This window comes from Sarcophilus harrisii, chromosome X (genome assembly GCF_902635505.1).
Source record: "Sarcophilus harrisii chromosome X, mSarHar1.11, whole genome shotgun sequence".
NCBI classification, from domain to species: domain Eukaryota; kingdom Metazoa; phylum Chordata; class Mammalia; order Dasyuromorphia; family Dasyuridae; genus Sarcophilus; species Sarcophilus harrisii.
Genome location: NC_045432.1, coordinates 66,502,066 through 66,517,424, shown reverse-complemented (window position 1 = coordinate 66,517,424; position 15,359 = coordinate 66,502,066). Strand labels below are relative to the sequence as shown.

At 36.2% G+C, this 15,359-nt stretch overlaps 1 protein-coding gene across 9 annotated transcripts in view; it reads right to left on the bottom strand.

Moving 5' to 3' along the window:
* LOC100919025 (protocadherin-11 X-linked) overlaps positions 1-15,359 on the bottom strand; it is a 559,214-nt gene that overhangs the window by 476,724 nt on the left and 67,131 nt on the right. For all 9 annotated transcript variants that reach the window (XM_031944703.1, XM_031944704.1, XM_031944705.1 and 6 more), the window contains one exon: positions 3,614-6,103. In XM_031944703.1, coding sequence (XP_031800563.1) covers positions 3,614-6,103 — 2,490 coding nt within the window. The remainder of the gene's footprint in view (positions 1-3,613; positions 6,104-15,359) is intronic.

Here is a 15,359-nt window from a genome sequence, read left to right as displayed (position 1 = left end):
GGCATTTTACTAAGTACATTGCTGATATGCAATAATAGCCTTGTTACATACAAAGACCTTTGTCCATCAAAAATATATTGTAGGCTGAAGCTAGGTGGTGCAGTGGATAGAGCACCAGTCCTGAAGTCAGACGGACCTGAGTTCAAATCTGGCCTCAGACACTTAACACTTCCTACCTGTGTGACCTAGGCAAGTCACCTAACCCCAATTGCTTCAGCAAAAAAAAAAAAAAAAAAAAAAGTATAATTTTTTTCTTGTATCCACAGAATTGCTGCTATGGCACAGTTTAAGGTATTGCTTAACATTATGGCCTGCCATTATTCTTCCATAATCAGTATTATAATACAGACTAAAGACTTCATATTTGTAATTGGTTTGGGGTTTCTTGCCTTCTCATTGGGTAGAGAAGAGATTGCAGGTTAGATAATCTGAAGCTAAAAATAAAATAAAATTGATTGAAAAATAATATGGAGTAAGTTTTCTATATTCAATCACTCAACAAACTTTCATTAAACATCTCCCATGTGCCAGATGCTGTTGCTAAAAGGACAAAAATGAAAGCTGTACTTTCAAGAAGCTTCTCGGGGAGACAATAAGTAAACACATAAATACATTATATGGAAGGTATACACCATATACACAAGGTAATGGGAGAGTACTAGTAGATAGAGTTCATCAAGAAATCTGGTGTTTGAGGAAATTAGAGATTTAAAGGAAAATGGAAGTTCTAAGAAATGGAGGAGAGGAAATACTGCTTTCCAGTCACGAAGGAAAACTTGTAGAAAAGCACAAAGAAAATAGAGTGTTATAATGTGGAGCAAAACAAGACCAGTTGGGCTGATCTATAAAATGTGTGAATGGGAGGAATGTCTAATATGCATTAATTTGGATCCAGAACTGGAAGGGTTTAAAGGTCATTCCGATAGTGGGAAGTTGAGTGATTGGAAGGATTGTCCAGTCTTTGGCAGAAATAGGGAAGTTCTGAAGATGGATGAGTTTGGGTGAAAAGATGAGTTTAGCGTGTGTCTTATTGATTCACAGACATAGATGGGATATCCATTTTTAACTCAAGAGTTAGATTAGGCTGCATATATAGATCTGGGAGTCATTGACATTAAAATAGCAATAGGACAAGAAGAACTGATGTGATCACCAAGTGATAGAATGTAGAGAGAAGAAAAAAGAGGGTCCAAAATAGAACTTGTAGGCATACCCACAGTTAATGGATATGAGCACTTAACGCAGAGCCAGGCATATAGTAAGTGCTTAATAAAATCCTTGACTTGACCTGGAAGAAGTATGAAGATTCAGGGAAGGAGACTGAGAAGGACAAGCACAACCAGAAGAAAGCAGTGTTATGAAAACCCAGAGAGAAAAGAATGCCTAAGAGAGGGTGATTAAACAGTGTCAAATGTTTTAAAAAGAGCTCAAAAAGGATAAAGATTGAGAAAAGCAATCTAGCAATGAAGAGATAATTGACTTTGGATAGAACAGTTTAAACTGAGTATTGAGATCAGAAGACAGATTTCAGAAGGTTAAGAAGAGTAAAAGGAGAGGAGGTAGTGGAATTCTGTAGACAGCTTTTTCAAGTAAACTGGATGAGAAAGGAAGGGGAAAAATACAATGACAGCCATGGTGAGTTCTAGGGAGATTTTTTTAAGGGTGGGAAAGATTTAGCTGTGTTTACAGGCATTTTATACAGCATCAAAAATAGCAAAATAAGTGAATTCCTCTCATCTTTTTCTTTTAGTTAAAAATATCTTTAGCTGGGAATCACTTTCAGAGGTTAAGAAAAATGTAAAAGAAAAACTAAAAATACTAGCTTCTTTGTAACTAACTTCTCCATCTTCAGAATGATGCTTCTCATAGAATTTTTTTTACATAGAGGTATAGATAGATAGATAGATAGATATATGCTGCAAGGTCTTTTAAAGTCTCTTAAAAGTAAAAAATATACAAAGTTGTACATGACAACCTTGATGTCCCACCATAATTTTCTGTTGAAAAAAGTCATTAGGAAAAAGTAACTTATAGATAAGAATTGGAAAATAAGAGAGAGCTGATGCTTTCAAATATAGAGAAAGAGCATAGACTCACTACACATGATGTTCAAACCTGTGAAAATAATCTTTTCCCTTTAAGTTTTATGAGGCAAAAACTACCTGAAGTTCTATCTCAGCAGACCTACTCTAAAAAAGACAGAAGTCCTAGAATTGCAATAAGAATTCACACTATAGCAAATATTTCCGACCATTATGTGATTAACAAAAGGAATTTCACCTTGTGTTACAGTTGGATCATACATATTATCTGAAATGAAAGTTTTCAAACTCATCGATGACCCATTTTTGTAATTTTTTCCAGCTTGATGATAGACTGGCTCAATGTGTCTTTAACTTTAGTGAAGAGGAAATTTGTTCCTGCTTTTAAATGCTATTATCTTATCAGATACAGTTTTTCAAAGCTTTTCTGTACCATTTGTGATGGAGAGACTGGGATTGTTTGTTAGATTCATTATAGCTAAACACAAGGAAAGCAAAACACAGCTCAAATTGTGGTTTCCACTGGAGGAAACAAAACATATCAAAGAATTCTGTGCCTTGGTTTCATTAAGAAAACAATCAAAGAAACAGAAACAACCGAATTCATTTGTGAATGCTGATGCCTAATGTAAAACAACCTTGACATATTTCTCCTCAGATGCAGATAGATAAGGCTATACAAGAACTTTTGAAAGCTCTCTCTAATTAATTCCCTAGGTTTGATATTCATTGATAATCAATGTTGCCACACTCATTTGTCCTACTTTCCCTTCCATATATCATATACAACACAATTTGCTTCAAAAAAAATCATAATGAAGAAGGGCTTTTAAAGGATACTGACTATTTCTCATCAATACACAAATGCTAAGAAGAGTATCTAGAAATAGTTCTCATTTACCCATTTTACTCTTTGCTACAAAAATAAAGGCAAAATATAATATGTCTACATTTCTCTTGCTAGTCTCATTTTCACCATATTGTATGACTTAGAAAAGATTTCCATGAGCCAAAGTGAGAGAATGAGTTTCTGCTCTGAAAATGGCAGTCTCATTTCTTTGGGTGGGAAAATAGTTTGCTTACTTTTGAAAGACGCTTGGGTATTATGGCTTTGTCCAAGTGAAGGCTGCAATTCCATGCTCCATTAGCATTATAAGTTACTTATTAGATCCCGAAACACTTTATTGCTCTGTATCTGGTCTTGATTACTTATATTCTTATGCATCTCATAGAGTTTAGGACAATGCCATAACCCTATTTTGTTTTTTGGTTTTTTTTTAACGAATTATTCAATGATATTCTACATTAACACAGGAAGTACCATACTGCCATCTACAGACAGGACTGTCCCTAATAGAATCATTCAACATTCAACATTTTCCCATAGCTCATAGTTAATTCTGATTCTCTATATCTAATATCAGTTCAACATAATCTATAAGTTGCAATATTTGAGAGTAGAGTCGTTTATCTTTTAAGGCTAGACAATCTTATAATGCTTTAGTTAAAGTCAAAACAGCTTTTAAAAAAGTAAAGGAAAATGCCAAATTCCTCTAGGAACTTGGGATTACCTGTCGGGGGTGAATGGTGGCTGTAGTCTTGATGGTTCCTTGACAGCTACAGTCAGAAATGCTGTATGGATCTGAGCCGCTAGAGGAACATTTGGAAAGAGAGTCACAGCCCAGGACAAAAGTGTTGTCCACGGGCAGCACCTGGATGCCATGGTGCTTTGAATGCATGGGAGTCTCAGGTTCAATATGGAAGGTTGGCTGAGGAGATGTAGCTTTGTAGTGTTGGGCCAAATCAGGACCATCGGGCTTAAAAGTAGAAGAATGGGTACCCCAGTTGTACTTCGCCATGGTATCTTCTTCAATATCAATGACAACGTCTAAGGAGGTAGAGACCTCTTCCTCCTCATTTTCTAGCTCCTCATTCCCAGATTCGGCAAAGGAGACGAGGTTAAGGATGACATTATTAGGGCCCCTGTTGTCGTTTGTGCTAATCGTTATTGCCTCGCTATTTGCTGGATTTGGAGTAACCCATTCTGAATTCTGCTTTCTTGCCCCTCTGAAGCGCGGAAAACGGCGGCACCGTAGAAGAGCAGCAATCACGATGGTCAGGACGGCAGTCATGGAACCAGAAATGATGGCAATGATGTACTTGATATAGTCGCTGCTTGAAGGGCTTGCAACATCAGTCTTTTGAACTCTATGGGTCACTGAAAATCTTCCCCGATTTCTGCGTAGCAGTTCATCGACGAAAGTAGAATTGTACAGAGTATCATTCACAAATAGGTTTAAGAGTATTTTGCTATTCATAGAGTCAGGTTGTCCTAAGTCCCTAGCTTTGATCAAGAGCTTGTGTAAGCCTTGGTCTGCAGGAACAAATCTAGATTTCAGAGTTATGTTCCCTGATGCTCCTTCCACTTCAAACAATTTCTTTCTGTTTCCCTCTTCAATGTGGTAACGGATTTCAGCATTCATGCCAGTGTCCTCATCAATAGCCATTACTACGTACAAAAGTGTGCCAATTTCAGTAGCTAATGGAACAAACTCGAAAGTGTAGTTGGTAGGAGGGAAGATGAAAACCGGTTTGTTGTCATTAATATCCACTACATTGATGGTCACCTTGGCAGATGAAGAGCGTGGCACCCTGCCTCCATCTGTGGCCATTACTACGAAAGTGTAAGACTCTTGTTTCTCTCTATCAAAAGATATATTGGGTCGGATGACTCCATTTATTGAATCAATGATGAAGCTACCATTGTTATTTATAATGGTGAGAGTAATAACTCCATTTTCTCCGGCGTCAGGATCAGTTATGGTGATGAGTCCCACCGTGCCATGTTTGGGCAGGTTTTCTGGGACATAGAAGTTGTATTCACTGTGGGTGAAAGTAGGGCTGTTGTCATTTTGATCAAGGACTGTTACAGTCACTGTAGCATTGGACTGCAGGTGAGGCACCCCATTGTCCCTTGCAGTGACTGTGAAGGTATATTTATCTTTCATTTCTCTATCCAGTTGTTCCACTGCTGTCAGAATGCCAGTACGATTATCCAGGCTGAAAGCAGAGGGAGGTTCACCAGCTAACAGGTAAGTGATCTCTCCATTCTTTCCACTGTCTTTATCAGTTGCACTGAGTTTTGTCAGCTGAGCACCAGGAGCATTGTTCTCTGGGACAGAAATTCCTATACTGGACTGGCTGAAGATGGGTGCATTGTCATTTTCATCTCTGATTTTGACGAAAACAGAAGTCGTACTATTCAAAGAAGGTTTGCCAGCATCTGAAGCCATCAATTTTACTTCATATTCTTTTGTAGTCTCATAGTCTAGGAAAGAGGAAGTCTCCATCAGGAACTGATTTTCAAAAACTGGCCTTAATCTGAAAGGAATATCATGCTCTGTGAAACAGGTCACTCTACCATTACGGTCAGCATCTTTGTCTATTAGTGTAATCAGGGCAATTTTAGTGTTGAGTGCAGCATTTTCTGACAAAAATACTGTCCCGTTGGTCGTATCGATGATGTATCTGACGTCAATTATCGGGGCGTTGTCATTGACATCTGTGACATTGACTACTACCATGGCCCTAGCTGGCATTGGACCTCCATCGGTTGCTACAACCATCAACTTATGAATAGGTGCCTGCTCCCTGTCCAAGGGCTCCTTGACAGTAATGAGGCCAGTGGTATTGTTGAGACTGAAAAGCTTTCTAGCAACCTGGTTCATCAGATTGCTGAAGAAGTACTGGATCCGTGCATTTGCACCCACATCAGCATCAGTGGCATGGAGCTGATAGACTGAAGAGCCCACAGGAGCATTTTCAGGGATGGCAACTTCAACCTCTGTCTCCTGAAAGATGGGACGGTTGTCATTCATGTCAATCACAGAAACTTGCAAAATGGCTGTGCTGGACCTTGGAGGTGACCCACCATCTTCGACTTTCAATTTCATCACATACATGTCTTTCTCCTCCCGATCCAGCATCTTTTGGACAATTAGTTGGGGCCATTTTTCTCCCTCAGGTGTTTCAATGACATCAAGCCCAAAAACATCTAAACCCTGGAAGATATGAAGATGAAGATTGTTATTGTACAATTAGGTTTTAAGAGTTCTAATATAATTTCAGTAGACAATATACTCAAGTAAATGGCATTAACAAGATTATCACAAATTCAGTTTCATGTGATAAATCAAGCAATCACAAAGAAGTTATAATAATTTAATTAAAATGTTAAAAGTTCTACCATAATTCTTTGTTCTCTATGACTGTGATTAGCATTAAAAATATCATGCAAATATGTAAGCATTTTGTTGTAGGCCAATAAAATTTTTTAATTAAAATATCTTGTAGGTTAATTTGTCAATTAAAACATATTCATCAAAACTCACTTTGTTAAAAGCACCATACTGACAAGAATTTCAAAAAATTCCTATAAACCCTCAAGAGCACTTTGTTGCCTCTCGTACTTTCACCCTTCTTATAAATGCATTTGTATTTCATCTTTCCTCTTACTATACTGTTAAGGACATAGGACATAGGGATTATGCCATAATTATCTTTAGTTTGTAGCCTAGGGCCTCAAATATAGTATGTACTCAATAAATGTTTGCTTAATGAATTGATAGAATACCAAGATTTTCAGTCTTTTCCCACCCCTAATCAATCTGGTACCACCACAGAATTTTCAAAATGGAAAGATTCTTTGATGTCATAAATCCAAGTCTTCCAGATTACACATAAGAAAAGATTTGATGGCTTGCTAGCTAGTGGTAGGATCAGAGCCAGAATCCCCAGGTATGTTTCAAAAAATCTTTCCTATAGTCACAGACTACATTTCTGATCATTTAAACATATAATCTTTGATACAAGATAATATATCCACTTGATTCTGTACATTGTATAATCTGGATAAAATATAGAGAGAGGATTCTGGGAAGATGGCAGAGTAGGTCAAGCAATTCCAGTGTCTTCAGATTTCCCCCACAAACAAAACAGAATAGCACCTCAGGGTGAACAAAGACCAGTGAAAAGCAAAAAAAAAAAAAAAAAAAAAAAAAAAAAAAAAAAGATTTGAGGGAAAATGGAGAGTCTTCCTGGAACAACCTGAGAAGACCCAAAGAAAGACCCCAGGAACCAAGGTTTGACCAGTGTGAAGTGTAAACACATCCAGGCTAGCTCCACAGAAACAATACAATAATACAAAAATTAATTAAAGAAATTGACCTGAAGTGTTAGAACAAGAAGAGAAAGTAGAAATAGAAAAAAAAAATCCACTGATCATCACCTGAAAGGGATCCTTTGAGGAAAACCTACAGGCATATCAAAGCCAAATTTTGAAACACCCAGCTCAAGGAGAAAAAGTGTGTCAGCCACTATGTGACAGAAGTGATGCTTTGGTCTAAGTCACAGGCTGACTCTATTTACAATACCATGCTAATGAAAGCATTGAGGGCAGAAAATGACTATAGAGGAGAGTGTACAAGGGATTAAACCATAAAAAGTTTTTTTGCAGCAAGTTTAGAGTAAGCACAAGAATCCTAAGGAGGAGCACTAAAAAGTCAAATGGCTTGGGTCAGTAAATATTCCCTCTCAATGCCTACTGGGTCATGATTTTAAAAGTTATTAGAAAAGGTCATTTATTTATAGGAGACTGATTTTGACTTTGAAGATTACGATGGGCAAAGCGTGAAATGAAGACAGAAGATGAGAAAGACACTTTGAGATATTTTTGAAACGAGTGATTTATTATTCTAAACATTTTCTTTTAATTCTCCAGTGTTCATTTGCGGTAATAAAAGACAAATCCTGACATGGCAACAAAACCCAGCTATTAATCTGTAATTTGTGGATTAATCCTACAAACTATTCATCTATGGTTAATTCATAATACTGTTATGCCAGGATTTCACATGAGATACTACAAGACGGAAATTCAAACGGAGATATCAATTCTTAAGGAAGTGTTAGAATGGCTAACTTTATTCTGATTATTTTCTATATCATTATCTGTATTCTTCAATGCATCAGTAGTCCACACCTTCTCGCATCTCATCTCTTGCTATATGTAGGTCTTTGGTGGCATTAATACAAAGTTCCAAATAGGTGATATAACTCAATTGTGCTTTAAACATTTAAACAGAATCATATATATGTCTTGATGAAATTATTGGATATCTATTATGAAACTAAAAGCGATGCTACCCAAACACAAAATCCTCAGCTTTGCTTTCTTTCTCTTTTTGAATTTTGCATACAAGCTAAAGGCTGTATATTGATTATTATGGCATTACCTCAAAAACTAAAACAAGCACTCTACAAAAATTTCTCTTCATGTAAACTAATCTCCAAGTAGCATAACTTTAAATGCAATAAATGGCAGGAGGCAAGGTTTCCCTTTAAATGCTGCTTAGAAATCTGCCTTAAGAGCATTCCTGATATACAGCAAATGATAAATTTACCAAACTGAGAGATTATATTGAAAAAGGAATTTTTAGAATTTTCATCACCAAAACACTAAAATAATGTTGCAGTTGCCATTTTAAGTTATCATAATTTTTGTTTTTATGCTCTCTTCATAGAACTCTATGAATCTATTTATACTTTGTGGCTGTTGTTTGTTTTCAGCCATGAGAACCATTTGTACACACTTTGGGGGTTTTCTTGGCAGAGATACTAGAGTTGTTGACCATTTCCTTCTCCAGCTCATTTTACAGGTGAGGAAACAGGCAAACACAGTGACTGGCCCAGGGTTACAAAGCTAGTAAGAATGGGAGGCCAGATTTGAACTCAGGAAGATTAAGCCCAGCACTCTATATACTGCAGAACTACCTACCTGCCCCATACATCCTTACAAGGGTTTATATGATGCAATTGAATAAATACACAAAATGTAAAGTCCCAGCCCCAGGATTGGGACCTCATGTCCCACCCTACACCCTACATCTAAACAGAAATCCCCTCTATGGAACATCAGACAAATGATCTTCTACATTTCATCTGAAGGATCCCATTGAAGGGAAACCTATTGTCTTCACTTTGTTAGAAAGATTTTCCTGATCGGAGGGAGCCTAAATCTGCCTCTCTGAAACATCCTCTCATCGATCCTAGTTTTCCCCTCTGAGGTAAGATTAGATGAGGATTGGAAAAATTTCCTAAAAATCTTTTTCCGTGAAGACAATATAATAGATCTCTCTTTTTTTTACTTTTTATTATTCCATCAGATTTATACTGGTCTTAATCAGAATAACTATTACTTTTTTTTTTTAACTAATTACTCTTTTACTAATTTTAAATTAAATTACTAATTACCAAAAGCTGAATAACTAAGTCTGATAATCAGACATCAGATGACACTATGTGGGCTAATGCAAGATGATAGAGAACTAGTAGAAATCTTGCCTTTGGTTATAACCTGGAACTGTGTGTTGATGCAAAAATTAGAACTATATAATTAAGGCACAGAAGGCAATCAATTCAAAGGTGTCAAGATTTGCTCATAGCATCAGCTCTAAGTTTGCTTCCTTTTTGGGGACATCTTCTTAGGAACTGTATTTCATTTTACTCATCCATATGTATTGCTAAATTTCTTCTAAATATTCATTTTAAAGTAGTTTTGAACTGTCAGCTAAATGCAAAGTTAACATTTTTAAATGTGAAAAATCCACCTATGTTGAAAGTACACTAGGGGCAGTTAGGTAGTGCAGTGGATAGAGCACAAGCCCTGAAGTCAGGAGGACCTGAGTTCAAATCTAGTCTCAGACACTTAACAGTTCCTAGCTGTGTGACCCTGGGCAAGTCAATTAACCCCAATTGCCTCAGGGGAAAAGAAAGAAAGAAAGAAAGAAAAGAAAGAAAGAAAGAACATTATTAGAGAACTACTCACCTATGTACTCTTAAAAATATTAATAAATTGGTTAGCAGCCCTAGTTCTTATAGTATTATACTGATACTGAGACTACTTTGTGTCAATTTTCAGTCAAGATATCACTGATCTGATAATTATGGACAACTAATTTTGGGTCAAGGTTTTAAGAAACTGTGATTTAGGCACACACACTTGCTCCACCTATCTAGATATCAATCTGTGTTTCAGTTTTGGTGACTTTTGCCAGGAGTAGGTGTATTTTTCATTAAAGGCTTGCAAGTACTTCACAAAGGACATCCTAGAAGTATCACTTAACACAGTTTTACAGATAAGGAAACTGAGATTTAGGAGTGTCGAATGATTAGTCCATGCATAGCCAGCTAATAAGTACTAGAGACAGGAGATGAACCCAGATCTTCCAGATGTAAAACCTAGTACTCGATCTGCTCTGCCATATAGCATCACTAAGGCATGTGGACAAATTATCATTTAGTGCAAAACTTGCCTTTTTTCATTTTCTTACTTTCAACATATGTCTACTAATGGGAAAAGTTACCATGTTCTTATAGCAAATCCTAAACTATTTAAAAGTGAACTAGAATCCAATTTTAGTCATTTTACCAAATTGCAATTATAATCCTATGTATTATTTCCAAACAGATGGCCCCTTTTAAACTGGTGTCAATGAAAACCATTTAATTTACAGCCATGTCAAAATTCTATGGTATTCCAAAAGATGGCTAACTTCACATATCGGATTGCTATCATCAACCAAAATTATGTAGCTACAATGAAAGTCACATTTACACTTGGAATTTTCAAGGAATACAACTGAAATTCCCAGTACAGATATATACACATATATTTCTGGTCCTGAATATTTAGAGCTAGATGGACATAGACCTATTAAGTAGACTTCCTGTCTCCCCAAAATTTCTCCATGGCCATGATGTCTGAAATTTCCAACTGATTCACTCATTTAGGTTAAACATTAAAAGTTATTAAAATGAAAAGGGAAGGTGGATAACACATTAAACTTTTACTGGCCATTAAGGAATACTTAAGCTTGCAATAACCTATAAGAACATGAGCTTGCCCTAGAAGCTCAGGGACAAAAAAGGAACCAGCCAGGGAACAATTGAGTCTTGGTGGGATAATGGGAAGAAGATAGCAAAGGAAAGGATAGGCCCAGAGTATAGAGAGTGGCCCAGTGATGAGTAAGGATACTAATGCAAGAGAAAGAGATATGAAAGAGCAAATCTAAACATAACCTACTTCAGAATAATACCTCCTAAAAAGACATTATGACATTGTCTGCCACAAAGCTGATTGCCTCATTTACTCTTACTGAGAAAACAAAATTTTTTTTTAAAGAAACAGAGAGAGGACAGAGTATGTTCTACTAAGGAAAAGGGAGGATATGGGGGAAACACTGTAGCAAATATGACTTAGTTATGCTCAGGAGGCAATAAATGCTCTTAAAGTAAACAACTCTAACTAAACAGCTCATCTACATCTAAAGTTCAGACTATACTCTCCAAAAGCACATTTACTTTAATAAAAATTAAAAAATATTTGTACTAGAAAAGGCTTTGGGGGTGATTTATTTTTCAACTTCTTAAACTGTGGTTTGTGACCCCATATAGGACCTCATAAGTGAGTGTGGGGGTCGTGAAATTATGATTTATTATCAGTAAATGTTTGATTTATATACCTATATACCCGGTGTTGTTTAAAATTTCTCAGATGAAAAGGGATCACAAGTAGAAAAAGTTTAAAAGGCCCTGATCTAATCTCCCTCATTTTATAGACAAGAAAATCATAGCTTAGTGAGGTTAAACTATCATTAATATTTTTCATGATTATCCAATATTTGGAGAAGAACTGTGTAAGTAACAGTTTTCACATAAACCTTGAAATGGGCTTTCTGTCTCGGCTTTCTTTACATCTGAAAGAAAATGTAATTTGTAAATCCACAAACTATCTGCTTACTATGTGTTATTCGTATCATGTAAAGTCACTTGACTTGAAAAATAAGATTTTGAAATGTTCATATACGGCAGATAAAGTAATTACCAGTGCCAGATTTGGACAATTTCTTCTGTTTCAGAGAATGATGAGTCTTAAAGAAATATGCCAACTAATAGAAGGTTATTCAATTGATCTTTTTTTACATTGAGACAAGTCTTTTTGTAGCTTTTTACTTTAATAAAAAAGGATGTGAAATTGTACAGACTATAAAACCTATGAGTAGACAGCAAAGCTGCAGCAAAACACATATTTTAATGTAAATTACTATTTTATCACTTAAACTGTCCAAGAGGTTGGAATAAATGTTGTCTGTCAGCAAAATGGAAAATAATGCACAAAAGAGAAAATTTTGCACAAAGGTTCTAGTACATTTGTAGATATATTAAAATTGTGGTGAGTATCCAAGAGAGTTGAATATAATGAATTGAATTGGCTAGCCAAGGCTGATCCTCCTAAATGAAGCTCTTACAGAGAATGGCAATCGAGCTCATGACTCCACCAAGTGGTTTACATCAGGATTAGCAAAGAGATGAGTTTCTTATAACTCATCCCCTTGTTTGGGGGAGGAAGAGGAAGAAAATGAGGACTACTAAAATCCATACTTTAAGATCCAGTTAGAAATAGAATCTGCAAGTCCTTGTTAGAACATATAGGGACAGACAGACCATACTAGCCAAAGTGCCTGTGGGAAGTATACTTCAGATATAAAGTACCCAGTACACTGCCTTCAAACCATCCAGCATTTCATGCATGAATGTTGACTTTTAAGTAACTTAATATCACCAAATAGATTAATTCATGTAGGTATAAAATAGAATTTGACCTATTTAATCTTGCTTTTCTGGAGCAAAGCTGGCAAATACTAACTTTTATATGTGGACAGCATATTTGCAAAACAAATAAAGGTATCTATATCCTTCACTCAAAGGCATTCATGGACTTAGAAAGAAAAATAAATCTTTCTTTAGACCACAAGAACTCCATCTTTCACACAGATTCCACATGCTGATGGCAGTATTTATGATTTCTGACAGCTGAAGTACATAGATCTCATTTCTAGCAAAGGGTCAGAAAAATTTTATGGAATGTGAAATAATTTCTTATAATGCAAGTGTTTTTGTTTGTTTGTTTGTTTTTAATCTCCTTTGTGAGTTCAGATTTACAGATGAGTTTTGGAGTGATAAGCCTGGGGCAAAAACTACTAAAATAGGTAAGATGATAAGGCCTTCTGAGACCTTTGTTCTTTGTAGGGATTTGGAAGATCCAGAAGGAGAAAGTTTGTGTTGAATATTGACTTCTCAAGAGAAATCTTTCAAATTTTGAGAAAAAAGAAAAAAAAAACGTTTCATCAAATAAAAAGCTATCTTTTTAAAATATATTGTTCTGGGAAGGGAATAGCTGAGCCACCTTACTAAACCTTTAACATTTTTGACATATGCATGTGTAAGATACCACTTTGGTGCTGATCATGAGGTACTAAATAACACGGCACTTCCAGAGCTATAAATCTAGTACTGTTGCCCAGAAGAAGCATATAGTGCCAGTAACTACTAAAAATAGTTCCAGAGAGATTGGATTCTAAAACTGATTAAATAAAGGCTGTTTACTGTGTTGTTCAAAGAATGCTGGGGAAAGACTAAAAATTTATTTCTCTGCTTTTCCACTGCTTGATTTATCAAGAACCAACCCAATTTTTTCATTTTCTGTTTTGTCTACTATCCCTGACTGATAAACATCTGGGCCTAAGAAATGGAAGAAAAAGTATCTAGATGATAAACTGTTTTCCTCTATCTCAAGAATATGACTACTTTCGAAGACTGCAGCAAAAAGAAGGGGAAAAAAATGATTCTCAGTGGAAATTTAGGGAGCGCTCCAGCAAATTACATTAAGTATACATCATATTACTCATTAACATCTAGGAAAGGAGTTAGCAACATATTGTAAAAATCTCTAACTGGATGTAGTGATATGACTTCCAACTCTATCATTCAAAAGAAATTGTTCTCTCCAGAGGGACCAATGATCTCTTAATTACCAAATCTGATGGCCTTTTCTTAGTCCTCAGCAGACTTGATCTGTCTACTTCATTTGACACTGTTAACCACTTTCTCTTTCTTGGATACTCTCTACTCCCTCAGATTTTGGGACACTATTCTTTCCTGATGTGCCCCCTACTCATCAGACTGCTCTTTCCCTGCTTCCTTTACTGATTCATTGTTCATAATATGCCCTCCAATGAGGGATGTTTCCCAAGACTGTTTCCAGGTCCTCTCTTCTTTCTTGGTCACTTCATTAGCACCCATGGATAAATCCAGCCCCAGTTAATCTCGAGTTTCAACTTCATGTCATTGTCTGTTGGACTTTCCAATTTGGATGCTCCAGATGTCTCAAATTAAACCTATCCCAAACAGAATTCATTATTTTTCCTCCAAAACCCAAACTTCTTCAAAATTTTCTTATTTCTGTCCATGGCACCACCTTTCTTCCTATCCCTCAAGTTTACAACATTAGAATAATCTTGAACAGAAGTGTCAGATTTTCTGCCAGCACTTCAGAGTGCAATGATAAGTAGATTAAAATGTCATTAGGAAATGTTTAGGATAATAAATAAAATACAATAAAACATCAAAATGCTCATTTGTGGTTTTGTAAGACTATATGATGGCTGGCAAGGATCCTTTTCTATTTGAGATGGACATCACTAATCTTCAAGTCCTCACTTTCCAACATCCCACTTGCATTACCAATTGCCAAATCATGCCATTTTAATCTCCAGTACATCTATCACCTCTGGCCCCTTTTCTCTACCCAGAATTACCTCTTGAGTTTAAGCCCTCCTCACTATCTTCCTCGTAATATTGTAGAAGCTCCACTGGTGTCTCTGTCTCAAATCTCTCCCTACTCCAATCTATTACCTGCTCAGCTGCCAAAGTGGTTTTCCTTAAATGTACATCTGTCCATGGTGCTTCCTTCCTCATAAGATTACAGGATCACAGATTTAGAGCTTAAAGGTAGGTTTGTGCCGGAGCCAGCTCAAACTGGCTCACAAGAGCTTACTGTTAAATTTTCATTGAGAGCATTTATATTTCAGTAACTGTCAAACACTATAAATCAGGGCGTGATTTATAGATTTCTTAATAGTTTAGACGTAATAAAGGGAAGACAAAAATGTTCAATTATAGATATATAGTCAAAGTGCATCATGACTACATTTGTTTTTCAGGAGATCAGGTTGATAAATATTTACCAGCACACTCCTGGCTTGAAAGGACCTTAAAGTTCATGAAGTCCAACCCCTTCCTTTTAGAGATGAAGAAACTTAGGCCCAGAGGGATTAGTTGACTTTACCAGAGGCATACAGCTAGTAAACGTCAGAGGTGAGATTCAATTCCAGTTCCTTCTGACTCCAAATTTAGTAC